The 25,944-nt window shown below is 38.8% G+C and overlaps 1 protein-coding gene and 1 long non-coding RNA gene across 2 annotated transcripts in view; both read right to left on the bottom strand.

Annotated features, from left to right (window-relative positions):
- The window catches only part of LOC122995881 (NLR family CARD domain-containing protein 3-like), a 31,865-nt gene extending 25,355 nt beyond the window's left edge, over positions 1-6,510 (bottom strand). Inside the window, exons 1-8 of the mRNA XM_044371265.1 lie at positions 6,308-6,510; positions 5,941-6,034; positions 5,677-5,822; positions 5,474-5,593; positions 3,279-3,357; positions 2,892-3,117; positions 928-2,728; positions 632-805 (exon numbers count right to left, since the gene is read on the bottom strand). Coding sequence (XP_044227200.1) covers positions 632-805; positions 928-2,728; positions 2,892-3,117; positions 3,279-3,357; positions 5,474-5,593; positions 5,677-5,822; positions 5,941-6,021 — 2,627 coding nt within the window. The 5' untranslated portion in view covers positions 6,022-6,034; positions 6,308-6,510. The remainder of the gene's footprint in view (positions 1-631; positions 806-927; positions 2,729-2,891; positions 3,118-3,278; positions 3,358-5,473; positions 5,594-5,676; positions 5,823-5,940; positions 6,035-6,307) is intronic.
- A 10,230-nt stretch (positions 6,511-16,740) lies between these two features.
- Positions 16,741-24,695, bottom strand: LOC122995156. Its single transcript, XR_006406738.1, has 2 exons — positions 24,626-24,695; positions 16,741-16,834 (listed from the first exon to the last, which is right to left on the bottom strand). It is a non-coding gene; the product is annotated as an uncharacterized LOC122995156 (long non-coding RNA).
- Positions 24,696-25,944: the final 1,249 nt, after the last annotated feature.

Raw genomic sequence — 25,944 nt, 5'->3', positions numbered from 1 at the left:
CTAACTCTTCACTGCTAAAAATAGGTCTAAATAAAGAATAGTAAAAGAAGAAGCAGCCACAATGAGCTGATAAGATGAAGAGCTGCAGGTGACAAACTCTGACTACAGTTTGTAAGAAGATCAAACCTCCAACATGTCACAGAGGTAAATGACTCCATCTCAGATGCTCGCAGTTGAATACAGATCAGGAATCCCAACTAATGTGGCATATAAGGACTGAAGGTTGTGGAACAGTAAGAAAACATTTCTGACTCCTTCACTCATACTCACTGACTATACTTCACACAGTTTCAGGAATCATCCAGAGTTTAAAGGTTGTATGAAACAAAAGAAGAATCAAATGGTAGTTAACCACATAACAGCTAGCGTGCACTGTCATATCACCATTGTGCCTAAAAATCACTATCATCCCAGCACAGATACTGCTCTGAAATTAAAAGAAACTATAACTGTTACCAAAACACTGTTAACTGAATTACTGTCTGCATGTGTGTTACTTTGGGCCAATAACACAATTCTTCATTCAGTTTTTGAATCTAAAACTCCTCTCTTGTATTTCAGGAGACAGAAAAAAACTAACGAAAATATATCAATAGATGGTGATCAGTTGTGCAGGTTGATGAATTCTGACCTGAGAGTTTCCAGTGAACAGTGTGGACTCTCCAGTTCAGCAGACAGCAGCTTCACTCCTGAACTCTGCAGGTTGTTGTTACTCATGTCTAGCTCTCTCAGACTGGAGGACTGGGAGCTGAGAACTGAGGACAGAGCTGCACAGCTTCTCTCTGAGAGGTTACAACCACTTAGTCTGGAGAACAAATGTGGAAACATACTTAAATACGTATTTTTCTCCCATCTTGAATATATTTCTTTGAATATCTTTTCAATAAATCGATAAATCAATCAATAAATAACTATCTTTGCACTTACAGAGCTTTGTTGGAGGCTTTGATCACTGGCAGCAGCCTCAGAAGAGCCTCCTCTGAAGCAGAGTATTTCTTCAGGTCAAACATGTCCAGATCGTTTTCTGATGACAGTAAGATGAAGACCAGAGCTGACCACTGAGCAGGAGACAGTTTATCTGTGGAGAGACTTCCTGATCTCAGGGACTGTTGGATCTCCTCCACTAAAGAATGATCATTAAGTTCATTCAGACAGTGGAACAGATTGATGCTTCTCTCTGCAGACAGATTCTCACTGATCTTCTTCTTGATGTACTCGACTGTTTCCTGACTGGTCAGTGAGCTACTTCCTGTCTGTGTCAGCAGACCTCGTAGGAGAGTCTGATTGGTCTGCAGTGAAAGACCCAGGAGAAAGCGGAGGAACAAGTCCAGGTGCCCATTTGGACTCTTTAAGGTCTTGTCCACAGCGCTCTGGTAGAAACGTGGCTCTGTATATTTTTGTTTAGTTTCAGACTTCTGTGATGTTGTTCGTTGTTCTGCCAGCAGATTGACTCCAGACATGATGAATGTCAGATGGACATGAAGAGCAGCCAGAAACTCCTGAACACTCAGATGGACGAAGCAGAACACCTTGTCCTGGTACAGCCCTCTCTCCTCTTTAAAGACCTGTGTGAACACTCCTGAGTACACTAACGCTGCTCTGATATCAATGCCACACTCTGTCAGGTCTGATTCATAGAAGATCAGGTTGCCTTTCTGCAGCTGCTCAAAAGCCAGTTTTCCCAGAGACTCAATCATCTTCCTGCTGTCTGGACTCCAGTGTGGCTCTGTCTCAGCTCCTCCATCATACTTGACATTCTTCAGTTTGGACTGAACCACCAGGAAGTGGATGTACATCTCAGTCAGGGTCTTGGGCAGCTCTCCTCCCTCTCTGCTTTTCAACAGATCCTCCAGAACTGTAGCAGTGATCCAGCAGAAGACTGGGATGTGGCACATGATGTGGAGGCTTCGTGATGTCTTGATGTGGGAGATGATGGTGCTGGCCTGCTTCTCATCTCTGAATCTCTTCCTGAAGTACTCCTCCTTCTGTGGATCAGTGAACCCTCTGACCTCTGTCACCATGTCAACACACCAAGGAGGGATCTGATTGGCTGCTGCAGGTCGTGTGGTTATCCAGAGGCGAGCAGAGGGAAGCAGTTTCCCCCTGATGAGGTTTGTCAGCAGCACATCCACTGAGGTGGACTTTGTAACATCAGTCAGGATCTTAGTGTTGTGGAAATCCAGAGGAAGTCGACACTCATCCAGACCATCAAAGATGAACACAACCTGGAACTCTTCAAACCTGCAGATTCCTGCGTCTTTGGTTTCAGTAAAGAAGTGATGAACAAGTTCCACCAAACTGTACTTTTTCTCTTTCAGCACATTTAGCTCTCTGAACGTGATCGGAAATGTGAAGTGTATGTCCTGGTTGGCTTTGTCTTCAGCCCAGTCCAGAGTGAACTTCTGTGTTAAGACTGTTTTCCCAATGCCAGCCACTCCCTTTGTCATCACTGTTCTGATTGGTTCATCTCTTCCAGGTGAGGCTTTAAAGATGTCTTCTTGTCTGATGGTTGTTTCTGGTCTGGCTGGTTTCCTGGATGCTGTTTCAATCTGTCTGACCTCATGTTCATCATTGACCTCTGCAGTCCCTCCCTCTGTGATGTAGAGCTCTGTGTAGATCTGATTCAGAAGGGTTGGGTTTCCTGCTTTAGCAATCCCTTCAAACACACACTGGAACTTCTTCTGCAGGTTAGACTTTAATTCACGTTGACCAACTGGAGCAGGAGTTTCTGAATGAACACACAAGAAATAGGATCAATGAATGAAGCAAATATTTAAACATTTAATTCCCTCAAAGAATGAGTATATAAAACATATTTCCCTCCATCTGTTGAGACATCAGTAAATGTCTCATTTATCCATCATGTTAAATCTTTATAGAAATCCTCTTACTGCTCTGCAGACAGTCAGCCAGCTCCTCCTGCTTCATTCTCCTCAGGAAGTGCAGTGTGATCTTCAAAAATGCCTCTCTGCTGCTGCTCCTCTGCTCCTCCTCACCGTCCAACACCTCCTCATCCTCCCTCTGACCCTCGAGGCATTCTGAGTAATCTGGACTCAGAACCTTCTGCATCTTCTTCAGCTCGTTCTTCACAAAGGTGAAGATGTTCTCCTCCAGCAGCTGGAACAGAATACTATATGAATGACACAATCAAACTAAAATCTTGAAGCAAACATCAGATCCATGTTGGACAGACTGACAATCCACTGGTCTACAAAGTGCAGCATGGAGATGATTGTGAACAGAATAGATGTAAAAGTACTTGTTGTACATGTACAGACCATAAATATGGAGTCCAGGTGTGTTTGATGCTGCTGGGCAGACTGACCACTGGGAACCTCTGAGCTCTCCTGGTCCACTCTGTCGAGGAATCATGAAGAATGAGTTCACATTATGTCTGTCCACACAGAGACAAACACAAGCTAAAGGTCCATCAAGTGATATTTGGATGTGAACAGAGAATCAGATGACTCCCTGTAGTGGTAAAGCTTTACTAGTCCTGCTGATCCCACTGAGAATCAACAGCTCAGTCTGTTTGTAGCTTTCAGCTCAGTGTTTTGCTTCATCAGTCAGTTTGGTTTAGTCCCAAAAGCTCTGAACAACCCTCCATACAGCTCTCCCTCCCTCACTGTACTCTGCTGAAGTGCCCTGGAGCAAGGCAGCTACAACCTCCAGCTGCTCCAGTGGAGCTGCTCAGTGTCTGCCTGTATCAGACTGGTTGAACTGGGCTGCTCCCAGTATGAAAATTACATTTAGGTGAAAAAGTGAGAAAGTAGGCAGGTGTCATGTCTGAGGTTTTTGGACGTCTTGTGTTTGAGCAGGTTGAGGAGTATTTAGTCAGATACAATATGTTGTATGAGCTTCAGTCTGGCTTTACAGCAGCAGACTCTACTGACACCTGTCTTATTCATTTGTTTGATTTTATTAGACAAAACCTTGATGGAGGAAATTATGCTGACTTGCAGAAAGCTTTTGACACAGTGAATCATTCTGTACTGTTGTCAAAGTTACAGTGCATGGTGTTTGGACATACTGCTGTAAAATGGTTTATTTCTTACATTACATGAAGAACTCAAGTCTGTGATGTTGAAGTGGTTCTATCAGAACCTCAGGATATTACATGTGTGGTGCTGCACGGTTCTATTTTAGGGGCTCTTTTATTTCTTATGTATATAAATGATACGGCAGCTGCTGTGACATGCAAGCTGCTGCTGTATGCTGATGATTCTGCATTACTGCTATCTGGGAATGATGTCAGTGAAATTCACAACTCTTAGTAATGAATCAGAAAGAGTGAGAGAGTGGCTCATGGATAACAAGCTTTCAATACATTTGGGTAAAACCCAGTCAATCCTGTTTGGAACAAAGACGTCAAGAACAAATACACTGAAAATCTTTTGTAATGGAACTGAAATTTTATAATATTTTGTCTCATATTTAGGAATAATATTGGACCAGTCACTGTCCTGTGAATCTGTTGTTGATAAAATATTATCTAAGAGTGGCAGCAAACTTCAGTTCCTGTTTTACAGACTAAGACTCTTTTTGACTTTTCTGTTGAGAAACTTCTCATGTCCTCATTGGTACAGTGTCAGTTTGATTCTGCCTGTTCTGATTGGTTCAGTGGTTTGACATCTAAATTTAGGAACAAACTGCAGGTGATGCAAAATAATATTATTCAGTATTTATTAAATGTATCCTGTTTAACTCATGTTGGTGATGAATTCAGAAGTGTAGGACTGCTGCCAGTACAGCTCAGAGTAGAACAAGAGAAGCTGCATCATATGTTCAACATTATCAATGGGTTTGCTCCTCAATACTTTACAGATAACAATGGAACATACTCAGCATGGCTATAACACCAGGGCCAGTGTGTGTTCATATAAAGTCCCTCCAGTGAATAATGTAGCCAGAAGTTCCTTTTTTTAAGCTGCTGCCGTGTTGTGGAACAGCCTCCTGTTACACATCCAGCTGTTAAAAATGAGAGGAGCTTATACAAGTCAGGTCAGGACTTATTTATGGAACATGGTCACAGGTTTATAATGAAATCTGCAATTCCATTTTTACTTCAGCCATCAAATTGTCTTTGTTGTACTTTGTGTTTTGATGTGGGCGTTTATTATTTTATTTAATTTGTGGTGATTCAGTTTTATGTTGTATGTCTTGTGTTTTGTCTTTTAACATCTTGGGTCCATGTTGGAAATAAGTATTTTCACTTTAACATATTTTTTATGTCTGTAATGTATAAATAAATCATATCATGTCACTTTTCATGTGAACAAGCGAGTGCAACACCATGAATGTCTTCCAGGAGAGACTGTCTGAACATGTGATCTGTTATCCCCATATTTAAATGATTATCACGTCTCCTCCCTCTCTATGACGGCCGGCTTTTCACTGACGTGGTCGGACAACATGTCGTACAAACCAGTTCTTTTCTAGCATAACCCAACGTTTACTGTCAGTTACAGCTTACATCTGATCAGCAGATGGACGTCCTCCTTTAAAATTAAGGAAATCCTCCTTCGACCGGTCGCTCTTAAAGGACAGACAGCTGGGTTCAGGTCCAGGAGAGTCTGGTCTCTGCTGCTGGATCCTGAAACAACAACAGCTCTGATAAATGTGCATGTTGGATAGAAATGAAAAGTCTGTTCAGTCTTTGCAGCTTTACATTCTGACCTTCCATCAGCAGGTTGTCCAGGTTTAAAATTTACAGGTTTCCCCATGGACAAGTCACTCTTCATGGACACACAGCTGGGTCCAGGTCCAGGTCCAGGTCCAGGTCCAGGTCCAGGTCCAGCAGAGTCTGGTCTGTGCTTCTTGTACTTCTTCGTTGTTCTTCAACACAACACACACAGAGCTCTGAGTGTGAATAATGATGGTGGAGTGATGTGAGTGGAGAACAGTGATGGACAGTTAGAGATCCTCATCTCACCTCTGAGCTTTGGTCTGGGTGTCATGTTCCCCACACAGAGAGCTTTTAGAGGGAGGGACTCCCTCCTCTCTGCTCTGACTTTGACCCATAGCAGAGAAGCACCTTCACACAAACACAACAACAAGCTCATTCATTACAACAAGCTGCACATCACACCAGCACTGCAGTTACAACGGCGTCATTCTTGATTCAACCACCAGGTGGCAGCAAAGTAAGACATTATTCTTCATTTCCACTGAGGTTTAATGTTTAATGTTTTACTTTCAGAAGCTTCCAGTTCTCTGTTGGCTTTTCATTTACCACTATAGAGCACATTTAATGGAGATGAGCTGCTGGTGGAGTCAGCTGTGTGGCAGAAGAAATAAAAATACCCACCAGGTGAATTCAGATCCACAACCAGTCACAGAGTCTTTGTAGCTTCACCTGCAGAGGAAACACAGAGAGAGAAACTGCTGCTGATTCTCCTTCATCAGTCCTTCATCATCAGTCTGAGGACTCTGGTTTTCTATGGAGTCATTTGTACTTCTTGCTGTTTTAATTAGAGATTGTACTGAATGACACTTTATTGATTAATAACAGTTAAGCAGCATTCACACTCAGAGGCCTGACATGTATTTCAACTGATGATTTAGTGAATATACATAAAGATACTGATGCAACAATTTTCACAAATATCAGTGGAAACAAAACTTGTGAAGTTTGTCAGACACTAAACGTGTTCTCTCTCTTTTATCCCCGAGGAGATTAGAAGGAGCCACGAGATCACATGAATGTTTGTATTTCAGAGCATCAATGCATCATATTTTTATCTTTATTTATGGTTCTGTTATAGTTGCTACAGCTGTATTATATTCTATTTGATCTTGTGGGAATGTTGTCTGTCAATCAGTGTTAGATTATAAGGATCAAAGCACAGACGTTTCCATGATTTATGGTTGAATTAATGGAGCATCATCATCATCATGTACAGTAAAGATTAAAACAGGCAGAATAAGAGAGAACAATCTGTCTGACTCAACACTAAATGCAGTTCTGTACAGCAGAACAAAGATCTTCCTGTGATGAGGCATCACATTGTAGTTTAAACTCCGTCATTATTCCACAAACAGAGTTTACTGTGTTTTGATGACAGTGATTCACTTTGTAGTTTATATAATGTGACATTGATTTTATATTGATATAGTATAAAGATACTGAATGAAGGTTTGGCAGCAACATAAACTTTAGTTTCTATTGCTGCAGCTCTTAGCTTGGTTAAAATACTGAATATCATCAATGAAAAGATGTTTTCAACAGTTTGTCTGTGATATAGATTAGAAAGATTCCAGAGAATATTATTTAATGACTTTTATTAGCTGTTAATCACTAACCATACCACCTGTGAAACAAAGTCTCCCTCACTACCAGCATGATACTGGTTATTAAAACATGCACCAGTTTAAAGGTGACTGAATGAGGCGACCCTTCATACTGACACTAAACTTCTCTGACAATGAATAAAATGTTTTACACAAACAAACTCAAGACTGTTTGAAACCGTTTGAGTTCATTTGATGTCAAACTGTCAGAACATAATCACATGACTGTGTTTAAGTGCAGTTAGTGACGTGTTGAAAGCTGATAAAATGTGTATCTGTCAGGTTGGTGAGCTGTTGTTGACTTGCTAGCTAGTGACAGTGTTCCTAATATAACTGCAGCACATTTTACTGTTTGATGAACAATAAATTCACTGCAGAACATCTATTAAAACATGGTTTACTTTTACTGCTCAACATTAAACACAACTAAACAGCATATTATTAATAATCTATTTCATTCATTTATGAAAAGCAGCAGCATCATACATTGAGCCTTTAACACTCAGTGTCAGCTGTGTATTTATTTGAGTCTCATTTATTATTATTGATGCACATATTACATGTTATATGCAGGTAATTTTTCAGAGTAACAACAGACAGTGAAAGGTTGACTGTTGGAATTAGTGTTAAAATAGTGCAGACGTGGAACAATGTATGGCACAGGGGTAACATTCATTAAGACCTGCATTATTGTCTCTGATGCTGTGAAATACACGCAGTGATGGAGGAAACTCAACTGCAGTCAAATACAACAGTTGTTGAAACAAGCTGATTGAAGGTAATTTGTGAGGTTTGTGATGTCACTATTCTTCAGCCAGCACATGGTCTCAGTTGGGTGTTGTGTGTTAGCAGCGACCCACACTGACACCGTTCTATAGCAGCTAGTTTAACTGACATGCTAACATCCAGCATTTTATTCAAACTGAGCAGAGCAAACACTGACAGGCATCTTTTATTCTCCCTCTAAATGTTCTTGTTGCTGCATCATCTGTAGATTCTCTTTACATCATAGATGCTTTCCAAGCTAGCAGCATACGAGCTGTCTGAGGCTAATGAGCTGCTAATTAAACCCTCTGAGTCATTTTTTACTGTTGGGTTAACTGTTATGTATTTTGCTCTTTTTAATTTTAATCTTGTATCTGTCTACTATATTAACTACTGACAAACACCTTTGTTATCACTCTTGTTTATTGTATCTCATCTTTTTCTGATTTATACTATTATTGGATTTGTTTAATATTGATTTCACATTTTTCCTCCATTAAAGCTCCAAAGGCAAACTGCTGTCTTCAACCTTTACTGGAAGTGTGTTGTGTAACTTAACACTTAGTGAGGACAGAAGAACAGTTAAAAGAAAGAGAACAGCAGCTTCTCTCACACACTTGGCTTCCTGGAAATCACAGACCACCTCTGACGTGACTGATCAGATCATAAATAGTCCAAAAGTTCCAGTTGATAAAACTTTATAACGTTAAAGGTGAATCAACAGGTTGTATAATACAGGTGTGTCTGTGTGTCCTTACATGACTGTTAAACCTGCTCATTATATCAGGTTAATGATTAACAGATATTCACATTAACTGGTGGAAACTACTAGTCTGATTCTTGATTAAATGTAAACTCAACAATACAACAAGATTTCCACTGAGAAATGATGGAAAAATGCAGGATGAATGCAGTAATATTTAGTAAAGGCTCAGCACAGGAAGCTGCAGACACTCATTTGATCTGATTGATCCTAATTAACACGACCAGCAGTAGCAGCCAACAAAACAATTATAATATAATTATAATTAATTACAATAGTCCAAGTGCTGCTGGTCTGTTTAACAACTGTACTGGATTGTCTTATATTGTCCAGGTGTTTGTAATAAGTTTCTCTCCTCTATATATGAAAATGAGCTTGACTAAATATCGGAAACATCTTTCAAAGTAATTAAGTCCAAAACAACAACCACAGAACCAATGAACCTCAACAAAACTTAACACTTATTGCATCACTGTTGTATTTCATTGTATTATTCAGGTGTTTCTATTTTTATGGCCACTTAGTGTGTCAACAGGCTGAATTTTGACTAATGAAGCTTTTCCAGAGTTTCCTCTGATGTTTCTGTTGTCTAAACAGCATCTTGTTAGCAAAGCTAATTAGAGTCAAAGAAGATTAACGAGGTTTCAAACCTTCCACCAGTATTCAACAAAGCAACATAATAAATCACTACTAGCACCATCTCTACTGGTGTCACATCATTTTAACCCCCGCTGACACAAACATGATGAAACCTGTTGCTTACGTTACCTTTAGATGCTGAAAATCATTTTCATCAAGCTGATGAGTGAAGGTGAAATTAATCAGCAGCTTCAACCAGGAAACCAAACGTAGGAAGAACAAACATGTAACTCACAGCAGGAAGACTTCAAATGTCAGTTGCTTCACAAACAGTCTCAACTCTGAATTCATCTTTAACCAGAAGTGACGGTAAAGAAATATGATCCCAACACAGCGCTGACCTTTGGAATAAAGAACCTGGAACAGCTAAAGTCAAACATTGACAGACTGTATAAATCCTCATCAGATGGTGGAAATTTTCCTCATTGGAAAGAGGCACAGAGACATAAAGAAAGCATTAAACATTGTCACTAGTTGAAGCAGTTGTAGATGCTGTACAATCCATCACACCATCAGTAACAATTATACAAATGTTCAAACACAAACAAAAATACAATCATCTTGTATTTTTGTAGAGAAAGCATGTTGTTCAGCCAGCCCTTTCCCTAAAGATTGTTAACCTAAACTAGACAGCTGTATACCTCTCCAGAAGCAAAGCTAAAAACAGTCTGGTCCCTAAATGGACACTTCCACAAACTGTTACACCTTCTGACAAACAAGTTTAGTGTCACAGGCTGCGACAAACATGGGAGACCAGACGAGTTTTACCAGTTAGGCCGAGTACAGAGCTGCTTGAACGTTTGTGAACGCTTTAGAATTTTCTGTATTTCTGCATAAATATGACCTAAAACATGATCAGATATTTACACAAGTCCTAAAACTAGATAAAGTGAACCCAATTAAACAAATAGGACAACATTTTTTTCATCTTTTTCATTAATTTATTGAGGAAAATTATCCAATCTAACATATGTGTGGGAGGCAAAAGTATGTGAACCCTTGCTTTCAGTAACTGGTGTGACCCCCTTTTACAGCCATAACTTCAACCAAACGTTTCCAGTAACTGTTTATCAGCTCTGCACATCAGCTTGGAGGAATTTGAGCTCGTTCCTCCTCACAGAACAGTCTCAACTCAGGGATGTTGGTGGGCTTCTCACCATGAACTGCCTGCTTCAGGTCCTGGTGCCATGGGCTTAATCAGGACTACATGCACACACTTAATCATGTGCACGTATTTGGACTCAGTTGACCATCAGGGTGTAAAACAGTATGCAGTTTGCTCATGTGGTGGCAGTGGGAGGTCTCAGATTTAAGGATACAGCCTGACTACACCACAGTAGTAGACAAACACTAATCCAATAAAGGGCACACAGGTTCATTCACTAATGAAAGTCAAAGATGTGTTGTTCCCGATATCAAAACTACAACGTTTATTTGAATGTTCACAAGTTAAAAGGCAATAACAAGGGTTTACACACACACACAGTCACTCAGCCAAATATGTACATCAGTGTTCTTCACTATTTTTTTCATGGCAGGACACTTAGATGAAGTAAATCTGCCAACTAATTTGTCATATCACGACATACAATATGTAACGCAGCCAATACAATCTGAATTATAGGCTTACCTTAAAGCTAGGGTATCTAATGCATTTTAGAAGCATTTTTGTTATAGTTGTTGAAATTCTCTGTACATCCCGACAGCCATCAATAAATCAAATGAAAATCCAGTATGTGTGACGGTTGCAGGCCTGTAATAATCCCGTCCAATCATTTCATTCAGCCTGAATGAAAAGTCATTTTATAGCAGGTTTCAATCTTGTTCTTTGACTTGTGTTAGTGGGATGTCTCTACATTCCAATAACAGATTGTGCCTTTAAAATATTTACCAGAACAGTAATTCATCTAGATACAGCTGTAATTTCCTCACCAGTTTTTCTGCTTTGAATGTGTTGGTGTCTATCAGATGACGCCTGCGTGGCCTCTGTGTTTCTCTTTCATCATTAAACTTTTTCTTTCAATCTTTTTGAAAGTTCTTTACTTTCTGCTTGTTTTCCTTTCAACATTATTACATCCTGCAACTCTTCCTCACTTCTGTCTCCTCTCTCCTGATTCCTTCACTCACTCTGAAAATATAAAAAGCCTTCCTTTAAAAATCTGAGTGAGCATGAAGCAGAACTTTAACTTGTATGATGTTAATTACAGACATTGTGGACAAAACACACAGCGGGGATGCATCATCAGCCCATCTATCTAAACTATCAAGCTAACGTTACATTAACATTAACGTTACTGTAAAGTAACAGTCAGGCTAAAGCAGCAACAGATAGATAAACTGGACGGTTAAATCACTGATGTCAATTTAAAAGAACTTTAGCTCCACTTTTTGCTGAAGAGTTTTTCTAGCTTCTTACTTTGTGCTGCTTTTTCTGACATTATTATTTGATGCTGCGCGTCAGTTAATGTCATATATGATCCTCTGAACTCTGATTCATTCGTCTGCCTGCTGGCTTCAGCACGGAGGGTTTGTTTGATTAAAAGACCCGCGCAGCAGGAGCGGGCGGTGGATTGTTGGTCACCCCTCGTTAACAGTAACAGCTGTCTCCGTGTCTCATACAAGGATACAAAGTTCAAACCCGAAAACAAAACGAGCGCTCCCAGAAGATACAACAGAAGCTGCGGTAGAAAGCCGCTCTGAGCCTTTAACAGCTTTCTGTGTAAACGCTGTTTCAGAGTTTAGGAGGTGGTTAAACGGCGTTTATGTGCGTTTAGTCTCCGTTACAGCCCTGTGTATAACTGAACAAAAATAATCCGCGTAGTTTAAGCATCACTCTTTAGCAAAAAGACTGTGACTGTTCATCTCTGTTGCTGTGGCGATGTTTTGGTGTGAGAATAGTTTGGGCAGCGTGAAGCGTGAGAGTTGGCAACCCTGAACTAGGAGCAGGATCTCTTCACCAACATGTATGCCCAAAATGACAACGACATGACATCACATCCAGTTGATAACAAACACTGACCCCTTAGTTTAAAAACATGTGTCACACATCTACAATAGATTTATATTCACTTTTCTTTCTCAATAGATTTAGTCTTTATTGTCTTTTTGTTTTCACAGCCTGGAGGAGACAAAGTTTGTTTTTTTCTGAAATGTTGTCATATACAGTTTATACTGTATTTATACTTTATATATATTATATTATATATATTATATATAAATCACTTTAAACTACAGAGACCTGAAACCTGAAAAACAGTCAAAACTTCTTAGTAGAGTAAGAAGAAATATAAAGTTTTATACTTTTCAATTAAAACTTCATTTGGTTTACTCTTCTAATTATTCCATATTTCACAAACATTTAATCATTTATAACAAATGAAATAAAGCATCTGAAGTTATTTGATCTTGAATTATCTTTATTTAAATATTATTATCTTTATTTATATTTATTTAAAAATGAATTGAAGGTTAAAAGAAAAAGTATACAGATTGATATTTTTACATTTTTGAACTAACTGTGTGTTTTATTGATGTAATCGGTTCATTTTTTACTCCTGATAACATTTTGTTGTTGTTTGGAGGCTCCGAACACTCAGACAGTTTGTTATCGACGCCACAGAGAAGAACTTTTACTTATTGTCTCTAAATTAAACCTCAAATCCAAACCTGAACCTGGACTTTTTAAAACTGTGTTTCTGTTTTAATGTCTTCAGAAAACACGTTTCAGCCGTCAGCATCATTTCACTGGTTTCATTTACATTTTACAGCTGATTTTAAAATTGTATTACTTACCTTTAAAGCAGGACTTGGACTGAGGATGTGCTGATATCACACTATGACTATCACAGGTCAAAATATCATGATTAACAGTATTATCATGATAATCATTCAAGTTCCTGAAATCCTGCTATTAGTGCTAAAACACAGATAAATGACACAAAGATCAGCTTGTGTTTTATTGACTGAATATTATTCTGTGTGTTGCAGCTTTGAAAACAGTTGATTAAATACAGTTTAAACAGTAAAGAAAAGCAGCTTGTTGACTGGAAATCACTTTAAATGCAGCTCAGAGTTTCTTATAGAAACACATTCATAGTCTGAAATTCATGAATTTTTCCTGATGAAATGGATGGATTTGAAGGTCGGAGCTTATTTAACTAATTCAAATACTGGAGTGTTGAACTTTGTATGAAGTGTTAACAGTTCAATTCATTTATAAAAGGCACATCAGTAACAAACAGCAGCAGAGAACATTCAGACCTGTAAGCTGCTGCTCTTCAGTGTGTTGGCAGCTCAGGTTAATATAGAAAGTCCTGAGCAGAGATGTTGGATCTGGACTGATCTGACCTGCTTCTCTGGTTATTCTGCCTGTGAGCAGCAGAAAGCTGCTTCGTCGTGTCTGAACAGAATCAAACTGCTGATGAAGACAGAACAGCTGCTCTGTGTTCAAAGTGTCTCTGAAAACAACAATAATCACAGTCAGAAACAATGTTTCACCACAGTTTATTGTAAAAAGGTTTCCCGCCACATCTCTAACTGGGACTGACTGACTCCAGAATATATAACAGACCTCTAACAGCCTGTGAGCCTGAACGTGGTCTCAGACCATCAAACCAGTTTCTGCTCGCTGATCCCAGTTCAGTTCTGTGACCAGAGAAGATCAGACTGTCGACATCTGTTGATCATTATTATTATTATTATTATTATTATTGTTGTTGTTATTTGAGCTGATGTTTAAATCACCAGACTGTGATTCAGGTTTCTGCTGCTACATGGAGACAAACAGACAGAAGCTGCTTTAAGTTGCAGCTTCATTTAATTCTCGTTATATTTACACCAGTAATGACTCGACACTCTTAACATGTCAAGCGAACGAACACTGAAATCTAACTGAATAATCTCATTAAATCCTCACAATCCAAAAACCATTCAGACACTTCATACAGAAAAACTGCTGAATTATCAGACTGATACTTAACTGTTTGTATTTTCAACATGTTTCACTTTTTCAAGATGACGAGCAGCTGATCTCAGGTAAACCTTCCAGAACTGCTAATGTTAGCCTCAACTCTGATATATCACATCTCATCAGGACCGACTCCCACACAGCCCATGTTCCAGTCCTGAAGGCTTTTTCTAACGTGACCTGTGACCTCACAACCCTCCAGACTCTAAATGTACAATGACTGGAGATCACTTTATTAGGAACACCTGTGCAGTCTGATGCGATCCAACACAACAGCTCTGCCATCAATTCTACATTTACAAAGCTTCTACATTCTCAGTTGTTGTTGACGTTGTCAGAAAGGTGATAATTGTATTTTATATTTATTATTGAGGTGGTAGTGGGGCTGCTGTACTGGACTGTGTTATATTGAAGTGTTCCTAATATTTTGCCCTCCTGATGCTTGTTAATGGGCTGGAATAAAACCACACAATGGAAAACATGATGGAAATATGACATTTGTCTCCTCTCTCAGTAGAGTCCCACTAGATACTAGTCTTCTTTCTCTGCCCACAGAATCTGTTCTGAACATCAGCAGACTGTTAAACTCCTGCAGCTGTAAAACTTTCTGACTGAAGTTTCATTTACAATCAAAGCTAAAAGCTCAACTTGTTCAACAGACAGGAAAACTTCTGCACACGCTCAGTTTGGGGAAACCTTCCTGAAAATGGCCTCGAGTACAGAAAGAAGAAGCAGCAAACACCTGCTGCCTGGTTTGAAATATGAAAATAAATAATAAATGAAGTTATTTTATCTTGATTTATCTTATTTATTTAAAAACCAACTGAAGGTTAAAAGAAAAAGTCTTTGTTACAACAATAAAGTGCAGAGAAAACAGTTTTCTTTGTTTCGGATGATTTCTCATCTAATTTAAAGTCATTTATAAATGCTGTAACCTTCAACACTCTCACCTGTATATAGAAACATTTGTTGGAGCAAAGTTATGTTTGTGATATGATTTATTTATTTATGGATTACAGACACAAAACAGAAATCCAAGTGATAACATGTTACAGTGAAAACACGTATTTCCAACATGGTCCCAAGATGTTAAAAGACAAAGAAACATAAAGAAACACATTCAACATAAAAACTAATCAATACAATCCTGAAATACAAAAACACACCAGCACAGTTTAAGAAATGGAGAATAATAATAGTTAACAGTTCTTTTTTTTATTAGAACTAGTGCAGAGCCCGTTCAAAACGTGTCTGTTCAGAACGGACAGATTGATTATTATTTCTCAAGAACCACATATATATGTATCAACTGACAAACATATCAATTAAAACCATAAAGATTGAACAAATGAACTGGTTTAAATCCAGTAAGAAACTTCACCAGTGAGACTAAACTGAGGTTGAACCGTAGAAGCAGTTTTGTTGGTGTCTGCTGGAAGGATTTGTGGCAGCACTTTACCTTCCAGCTGGGTAATAACAAGGTAATAGTGGGTAATATTTGATAATAACCAGCTAGTAATAATGCTAATTAACATGTAAAAGCTTGGTATTAACAATGGCTATAACTAGGTAATATTAGATAATAACGGGCCAAAAATAAAGAGATAATAATGTGAAACACATCTAAAGATGCAAAATGCAAAACTACCAGTTGCTACTTCATTTGACTGTGATGTTTGGTGATTGTGATGAGATGAAACCAACACCAAGAGACATATTGATTACCTGGAAACACACCTGGTAGTTTCTGTGTAACAGCCATGAATCAGCTGCTAAATGCTTCCTTTCATGTTACCTAAGATAAAAAAATGATGTATTTTCTTTAACTTCAAAATACCATAATAATAAAAAACATGTTTTTAAAAGGCTTGTTTGAAGCTGAAGTTTGATGAGTGAAATATGTCCATAGGCAGCATATATTTCTGGAACTTTTCATCAACAGTAGCACATGTTGTGTTGAGTTAACAGTGGAAGGGTTAGGCCTACCAGTTGTGTTTCCAGGTGATCACTGTACCTCTTGGTTTGGGTTGTTGCTGTTGGTTTAATCTAATATCACCGTGAAATGAAGTAGAAATATGTAGTTATGCACTTTGCAGCACTGATTCATGGCTATTACACAGAAACTAGCAGACGTGTTTCCAGGTAACAAATCACAGCATTAAAAGAAGAATTTTTACACTTTTACCTCAAAACAAAAGTTCATGTTTGGAACATGAGAGACGAAGAATTTCAGCAGGTTAATCTGATAATCACTGATTTAGACGTCCAAGAACTGTGATGTCATTTGAAGGTATGACGCTGATAGTAGCCCATAATATTTAGAAAATATGAACCATATTACATCATTATTATCAGGCTATTACCCCATTAATGTCACCATATTACTGTTTTAAATAAAAACATGATATAACCTTATTATTAGCAGGTTACTGTATAGTTACTGAAATGTTACTGTGATGTTTGTAATTAGTTCTGCCTCATTGTTCTTTAGGTTTATTTCCACTAAATATCCCCTTTCTTCTTGGCCCTTTTTAAAGTTACAACAGCTTTTAGCCTGACTCAAAGTCTCGGCCATCGCTGCCGGTTGGTGTGAAATGCATTTTGGGATACTTTTTATTACACTAACGTGTCTCCTCATTTCTCTCACTCGCGTCTCTTCTCCCAGCGAGGATGAGAGAGAGACGTGAGGATGGAGTCAGTGAAAGGAACTCTGAATGCTTCAGCATACCAAGAAATTTTGGACAATTCCATGCTCCCAACTTTGTGGGAACAGTTTGGGGATGGCCCCTTCCTGTTCCAACATGACTGTGCACCAGTGCACAAAGCAAGGTCCATAAAGACATGGATGAGAGAGTTTGGTGTGGATGAACTTGACTGGCCTGCACAGAGTCCTGACCTCAACCCAATAGAACACCTTTGGGATGAATTAGAGCAGAGACTGAAAGCCAGGCCTTCTCGTCACATCAATCAATCAATCAATCAATCTTTATTTATATAGCGCCATATCACAACAGAAGTCATCTCAATGCACTTTTCACATAGAGCAGGTCAAGACCGTACTTTTTAATTTACAGAGACCCAACAATTCCCCCATGAGCAGCACTTGGCGACAGCAGTAGGGGGACAGAAGAAAAACAATCACAACAACAACAACAACAACAACAACAACAACAACAACAACAACAAGCACAAGCAGCAACAGCCAGGGAAGGATGCCATCAGGACTGTGAAGAACCGCGAAGGTTCGGCCCGGGAGTCAGGTTTTCCTGTGAGATGAGAAAGCACAAAAAACTCCGGGGAAGAAGCAAAGTTAGTGACATGCATTGATGTTACATGAATGCATACAGATGGAGAGGAGGAGGAGGAGAGAGGAGCTCAGTGCATCATGGGAAGTCCCCCAGCAGTCTAGGCCTATAGCAGCATAACTAAGGGCTGATCCAAGGCGCGCCTGGTCGGCCCTAACTATAAGCTTTATCAAAAAGGAAAGTTTTAAGCCTACTCTTAAACATAGAGAGGGTGTCTGCACCCCGGACTGAATCTGGTAGATGGTTCCATAGAAGAGGAGCCTGATAGCTGAAGGCTCTGCCTCCCATTCTACTTTTAAAGACTGTAGGAACCACCAGTAAGCCTGCATACTGGGAGCGCAGTGTTCTAGTGGGATAATACTGTATTATGAGCTCTTCAAGATATGATGGTGCCTGACCATTAAGGGTTTTGTAAGTTAGGAGAAGGATTTTAAATTTTATTCTAGATTTTACAGGAAGCCACTGTAGTGAAGCTAAAATGGGAGAAATGTGGTCTCTTTTTCTAGTTTTAGTCAATACATGTGCAGCTGCATTCTGGACCAGCTGGAGAGTCTTTAGAGACTTGTTAGGGCAGCCTGATACTAAGGAATTGCAATAATCCAGCCTGGAAGTAACAAATGCGTGAACTAGTTTTTCTGCATCTTTTAGGGACAGGATGTGCCTGATTTTTGCAATATTACGTAAGTGAAAAAAGGCAGTCCTTGAAATTTGATTTATGTGGGAGTTAAAGGACATATCCTGATCAAAGATAACTCCCAGATTCCTTACGGTGGTGCTGGAGGCCAGGGTAATGCCATCCAGAGTAGCTTTATCATTAGATAATGTGTTTCTAAGGTGTTTAGGGCCAAGCACAATAACTTCAGTTTTATCTGAATTTAGTAGTAGAAAATTGCAGGTCATCCAGGTCTTTATGTCGTTAAGGCATGTTTGGAGTTTAGTTAACTGATTGGGTTCATCTGGCTTCACTGATAAATATAATTGGGTGTCATCTGCGTAACAATGAAAATTTATGGAGTGTTTCCTAATAATATTACCTAAAGGAAGCATATATAAGGTGAATAGAATTGGTCCAAGTACAGAACCTTGTGGAACTCCATGTCTAACTCTTGCCTTCATGGAGGATTCATCATTAACATGTACAAACTGAAATCGGTCTGATAAATAGGACTTAAACCAGCTTAATGCAGTTCCTTTAATGCCAATTAAATGTTCCAGTCTCTGCAAAAGGATTTGATGGTCAATTGTGTCGAATGCAGCACTAAGATCTAACAGGACAAGTATAGAGACAAATCCTTTGTCCGATGCAGTTAGGAGGTCATTAGTGACTTTCACCAGTGCTGTCTCTGTGCTATGATGCGCTCTAAATCCTGACTGAAAATCCTCAAATAAACTATTGTTATGTAGAAAGTCACATAACTGATTAGAGACTGCTTTCTCAAGGATCTTGGACAGAAATGGAAGGTTAGATATAGGTCTATAATTGGCTAAAACACCTGAATCAAGAGTAGGCTTCTTAAGAAGAGGTTTAATTACAGCTACTTTAAAGAACTGTGGTACATAGCCTGTTACTAAAGACAGATTGATCATATCTAGTAAAGAAGTGCTCACTAAGGGTAAGGCTTCCTTAAGCAGCCTAGTTGGGATGGGATCTAAGAGACAGGTTGATGGTTTAGCTGAACAAATCATTGAAGTTAGTTCAGACAAGTCTACTGGAGAAAAACAGTCCAAATATATGTCAGGATTTACTGCCGTTACCAAGGTTCCTGTGTTTGGGGAGAGAACGGTGCCTGTTGAGGGCAGGAGGTGGTTAATTTTGTCTCTAATAGTTAGAATTTTATCATTAAAGAAGCTCATAAAGTCGTTACTACTGAGAGCTATAGGAATACATGGATCAGTAGAGTTATGACTCTTTGTCAGCCTGGCCAAAGTGCTGAAAAGGAACCTAGGGCAGTTTTTATTCTCTTCTATTAATGCTGAGTAATAGGCGGCTCTGGCATTACAGAGGGCCTTCCTATATGTTTTAAGACTATCTTGCCAGACTAAGCGAGAATCTTCTACTTTGGTGGAACGCTAAATCCTTTCCAATTTTCGCAATGTTTGCTTTAATTTGCGGGTTTGGGAGTTATACCATGGAGCTAACCTCTTACGTTTTATTATCTTCTTTTTTAAGGGGGCGAAGGAGTCGAGTGTTTGTCTTAGTGAGCCTGCAGCACTATCAATAAGATTATCAATTTGGGAGGGACTAAAGTTAACATAAGAGTCCTCTGTAGTATTGAGACATGGCAGTGAATTCAGTATTGACGGAATTGCTTCCTTAAATTTATCTACAACACTATCAGATAGACATCTAGTGAAGACATTTTTGTCTAATGGTGTGTAATCCAGTAATAGGAATTCAAAAGTTATTAAAAAATGATCTGATAAAATAGGATTTTGTGGAAAAATTATTAAATGTTCAATTTCAATCCCATAAGCCAGAACAAGGTCTAGGGTGTGGTTAAGACGGTGAGTGGGATTATTTACACACTGAGAGAAGCCAATTGAGTCTAATAATGAGAGAAATGCAGTGCTGAGACTGTCACTATCAACGTCCACATGAATATTAAAATCACCTACTATAATTACTTTATCTGTACTAAGGACTAAATACGACAAAAACTCTGAGAATTCAGATAGGAATTCAGAGTACGGGCCAGGAGGACGATACACTATAACAAATAGAACTGGCTGTAAAGTTTTCCAGGTTGGCTGAGAGAGACTAAGAGCAAGGCTTTCGAATGAGTTATAATTAAATTTAGGTCTAGGGTTGATGATTAGGCTTGAGTTGAAAATGGCTGCAACTCCTCCTCCTCGGCCAGTGTCTCGAGGAATATGAGTATTAATATGACTGGGGGGAGTGGATTCATTAAGGCTGACATATTCTTCATGACACAGCCAGGTTTCAGTGAGACAAAATAAATCAATACGATGATCTGAAATTAAATCGTTTACTAAAACTGCTTTAGATGAAAGAGATCTAATGTTCAAGAGTCCACATTTAATTATCTTATTTTGTTGTACTATTGCAGTAGTGGTTTTAATTTTTACTAGATTTTCATGAATGACTCCTCTTTTGTTTACTTTGGATTTAATTGATTTATGTGGTTGGGGGACAGACACAGTCTCTATGTGGTTTTGGGTGGGTAACTGCTCTAATGGAAGCGCAGAGAAGCGTGTAGGACTGCAGCTCTGCCTCCTGGTCTCAACTCTGGGTTGTCATGGTTTTGGTTTACTAATAAACTTGGCCATATTTCTGGATATGAGAGCAGCTCCATCCAAAGTGGGATGTATGCCGTCTCCCCTAATCAGACCAGGTCTTCCCCAGAAAGTCTGCCAATTATCTATGAAGCCCACATCGTTTGCTGGACACCACCTCGACAACCAGCGGTTGAATTGTGACATGCGGCTATACATGTCATCACTGGTCAGATTAGGCAGCGGTCCAGAGAAAATTACGGAGTCCGACATAGTTTTTGCAAATGTACACACCGACTCAACATTAATTTTGGTGATCTCCGATTGGCGTAATCGGGAGTCATTGCCGCCGACATGGATGACAATCGTACCAAAATTATGTTTGTTCTTAGCCAGCAGTGTTAAATTTGACTCAATGTCGCCCGCTCTGGCCCCAGGAATACATTTAACTATAGCTGCTGGTGTCGCTAACTTCACGTTTCTGACTATGGAGCTGCCAATAATCAGAGTTTGTTTCTCAGCAGGTGTGTCGCTGAGTGGGGAGAACCTGTTAGAAACATGAACTGGTTGGTGGTGAACCGTGGGCTTCTGCTTAGGGCTATGCTTCCTTCGGACAGTCACCCAGCCGCCCTGGCTTCCCGGCTGCTCGGGAGCTACTGGGGGAGTGGGAGCTACGCTAGGTCGGCCCGCACCGGATACTAGGGGCTGGCTAACTATATTAGCAGCTGATTGTTTTTCCATGGTGCGGAGCCGTGCTTCCAATTCACTAAGCCTTACCTCCAGTGCTGCAAATAGACTACACTTATTACATTTATCACTATCACTAAAGGAGGCAGAGGAATAACTAAACATTTGGCACACCGAGCAAGAGAGAGCAGGAGAACGAGAGGGAGAGAGAGAAGCCATCGCTAACTGCTTAGTTTAAGTTAGCTGCTAGTGCTAGCTGCAGAGCTAAAGTGACTAACAACTTGTGCGATTAGCGAGAAAAGTCGCTAAGAGAAAGGCGCTGAGAGTGCTTGTGTAAAACTAGCGAAAGTTTAAATATACAGCAGATATTAATCCACAGTAATGTGATATATATAGGAAAATCAACTGAGATGAGAGCAGCAACAACGCTATCAGTATACACAGTCGGCAACCGGAAATGATACAATACGCTTACCGTAGCACGTCAGCACGTCAGCACCAAAGGCGTGTAAAACACTAATGAGAGGTAAATGACTCTGTCTCAGATGCTCACAGTTGAATACAGAACAGGAATCCCAACTAATGTGGCATATAAGGACTGAACGTTGTGGAAATAAATGTAAAAACAAACATTTCTGACTCCTTCACTCTCAGTCACAGACTGTACTTCACACAGTTTCAGTAATCATGAGTTTTAAGGTTGTTTGAAACAAAAGATGAATTAAATGGTGGTTAACCACATAACAGCTGGGGTGCACTGTCATATCATCATTGTGCCTAAAAATCACTATCATCCCAGCACAGATACTGCTCTGAAATTAAAAGAAACTATAACTGTTACCAAAACACTGTTCACTCAATAACTTATCTGTATGTGTTTTACTTTGGGCCAATTACACAGTTCTTCATTCAGTTTTTGAATCTAAAACTCCTCTCTGGTATTTCAGGTTCCAACAGCGGACAAAGAACAAAACTAATGAAAATATGTTAGTAGAAAGTTATTCACAGGGTCTAAACACACAACTGGTCTGAAAATAATTTGATTAGAGAAAATGTCCAGGTGTTTATCAATTCATATAAATCACAGTTTAAATGATGATCAGTTGAGCAGGTTGATGAATCCTGACCTGAGAGTTTCCAATGTACAGTGTGGACTCTCCAGTCCAGCAGACAGCAGCTTCACTCCTGAACTTTGCAGGTTGTTGTTACTCACCTCCAACCCTCTCAGACTAGAGGACTGGGAGCTGAGAACTGAGGACAGAGCTGCACAGCCTTCCTCTGTGATCAGACATCCTGACAGGCTGCAGATACACAAAGCAACACCTGCTGCCTGGTTTGAAATATGAAAATAAATAATAAATGAAGTTATTTTATCTTGATTTATCTTATTTATTTAAAAACCAACTGAAGGTTAAAAGAAAAAGTCTTTGTTACAACAATAAAGTGCAGAGAAAACAGTTTTCTTTGTTTCGGATGATTTCTCATCTAATTTAAAGTCATTTATAAATGCTGTAACCTTCAACACTCTCACCTGTATATAGAAACATTTGTTGGAGCAAAGTTATGTTTGTGATATGATTTATTTATTTATGGATTACAGACACAAAACAGAAATCCAAGTGATAACATGTTACAGTGAAAACACGTATTTCCAACATGGTCCCAAGATGTTAAAAGACAAAGAAACATAAAGAAACACATTCAACATAAAAACTAATCAATACAATCCTGAAATACAAAAACACACCAGCACAGTTTAAGAAATGGAGAATAATAATAGTTAACAGTTCTTTTTTTATTAGAACTAGTGCAGAGCCCGTTCAAAACGTGTCTGTTCAGAACGGACAGATTGATTATTATTTCTCAAGAACCACATACATATGTATCAACTGACAAACGTATCAATTAAAACCATAAAGATTTAACAAATGAACTGGTAATCCAGTAAGAAACTTCACCAGTGAGACTAAACTGAGGTTGAACCGTAGAAGCAGTTTTGTTGGTGTCTGCTGGAAGGATTTGTGGCAGCACTTTACCTTCCAGCTGGGTAATAACAAGGTAATAGTGGGTAATATTTGATAATAACCAGCTAATAATAATGCTAATTAACATGTAAAAGCTTGGTATTAACAATGGCTAAAACTAGGTAATATTAGATAATAAGGGGCCAAAAATAAAGAGATAATAATGTGAAACACATCTAAAGATGCAAAATGCAAAACTACCAGTTTCTACTTCATTTGACGGTGATGTTTGGTGATTGTGATGAGATGAAACCAACACCAAGAGACATATTGATTACCTGGAAACACACCTGGTAGTTTCTGTGTAACAGCCATGAATCAGCTGCTAAATGCTTCCTTTCATGTTACCTAAGATAAAAAATGATGTATTTTCTTTAACTTCAAAATACCATAATAATAAAAAACATGTTTTTAAAAGGCTTGTTTGAAGCTGAAGTTTGATGAGTGAAATATGTCCATAGGCAGCATATATTTCTGGAACTTTTCATCAACAGTAGCACATGTTGTGTTGAGTTAACAGTGGAAGGGTTAGGCCTACCAGGTGTGTTTCCAGGTGATTACTGTGCCTCTTGGTTTGGGTTGTTGCTGTTGGTTTAATCTAATATCACCGTGAAATGAAGTAGAAATATGCAGTTATGCATTTTACAGCACTGATTCATGGCTATTACACAGAAACTAGCAGACGTGTTTCCAGGTAACAAATCACAGCATTAAAAGAAGAATTTTTATACTTTTACCTCAAAACAAAAGTTAATGTTTGGAACATGAGAGACGAAGAATTTCAGCAGGTTAATCTGATAATCACTGATTTAGACGTCCAAGAACTGTGATGTCATTTGAAGGTATGACGCTGATAGTAGCCCATAATATTTAGAAAATATGAACCATATTACATCATTATTATCAGGCTATTACCCCATTAATGTCACCATATTACTGTTTTAAATATAACCTTATTATTAGCAGGTTACTGTATAGTTACTGAAATGTTACTGTGATGTTTGTAATTAGTTCTGCCTCATGGTTCTTTAGGTTTATTTCCACTAAATATCCCCTTTCTTCTTGACCCTTTGTTACCGTGGTTACACCCACTGTTAATACCAAGCTATTACTTATTAACTACCATTATATGACATTATTATTACCTCTTTATTATCTAAATATTAGCCCACTTTTACATTGTTATAACCAAGCTCGATAGCCAAAGACTCTTTGAAACATCTGGATGAAAATATATTCTGCTGGTTCCACCATTAAAAAGGTTTTGAACATTTTTCCAGGTTGTGACTGTTTCCTGTTCAGGTCGACGCCAACAGTCACAACTTGGCAAGACGGTTAAAAACAGCAGATAATGAAATCTAAATATATTTTAATATCATCCTTCATAGAATAATCTACAACATATAGATACTAAATATACACACACCATCATCAAACCAGTCTGCCCACTGTTAGATTCATACTGGGACCAGTTAGACTGTGTTATGGGAGGACTGGTGGACACACCTACTTTTCCTCCACATGTCAGAGAGAAACACTCAACTGTTTCATGATTCACTACATTTTATTTCTCAGAGTTTCAATATATTGTTGAATGCAGGACTTTTACTTGTAAAGGAGTATTTGATGGTAGTTTTACTACTTTTACTAAAGTAAAGGATGCGTTTTATTTCTTCCACCTCTGAACATATAAACTGTGTGAAACTCAAGTGTTGGAGGAACAGAAACATGAGCGTCTGCTGCCACCTGCTGTTCACTCAGAGCATCACATCCTGTCAGAGGAGGAGCTGTTTGCTTCACTCACACTTTAAAACATGAAAAAAGGAACATTTAGGCTTTAAAAAGAAATGAAGATGTTTGAAATAATCATATCCAGTGGATCAATAAACTCCACCAGCGTTCAAATACATACTTATTAAACATATTTATATGAAGTCTTTTCATTCACCATCAGAAATCAAACTGTCTCTTTACAGCGTGTCACCATTAAAACCATTAAAACCACTTTGTTCTTCCACTCTCACATCAGCAGTTTGACTGAACCAAATCATCTATCTTATGTGATGCACATTTACAAAGTTTACACAGTATATCAGATATGTTGTAAAGTTCCTTTGATGTATTTTTAGACTTTGATTATGTATCTCACCGTGTGTCTGTACAACATGAATCCAATCCATCAATCTGATCAATAAACACCATCAGAACTCATCGTTTTTGAGTCGCTCTGACCAAAAAAAGCCAAAAAAGTTTGACAGTGGATGTAAAAAA

This window comes from Thunnus albacares, chromosome 13, assembly GCF_914725855.1.
Source record: "Thunnus albacares chromosome 13, fThuAlb1.1, whole genome shotgun sequence".
NCBI lineage: Eukaryota > Metazoa > Chordata > Actinopteri > Scombriformes > Scombridae > Thunnus > Thunnus albacares.
Note: the sequence above shows the minus strand (reverse complement) of the source record. Positions and strands in the feature narration are given on the sequence as shown.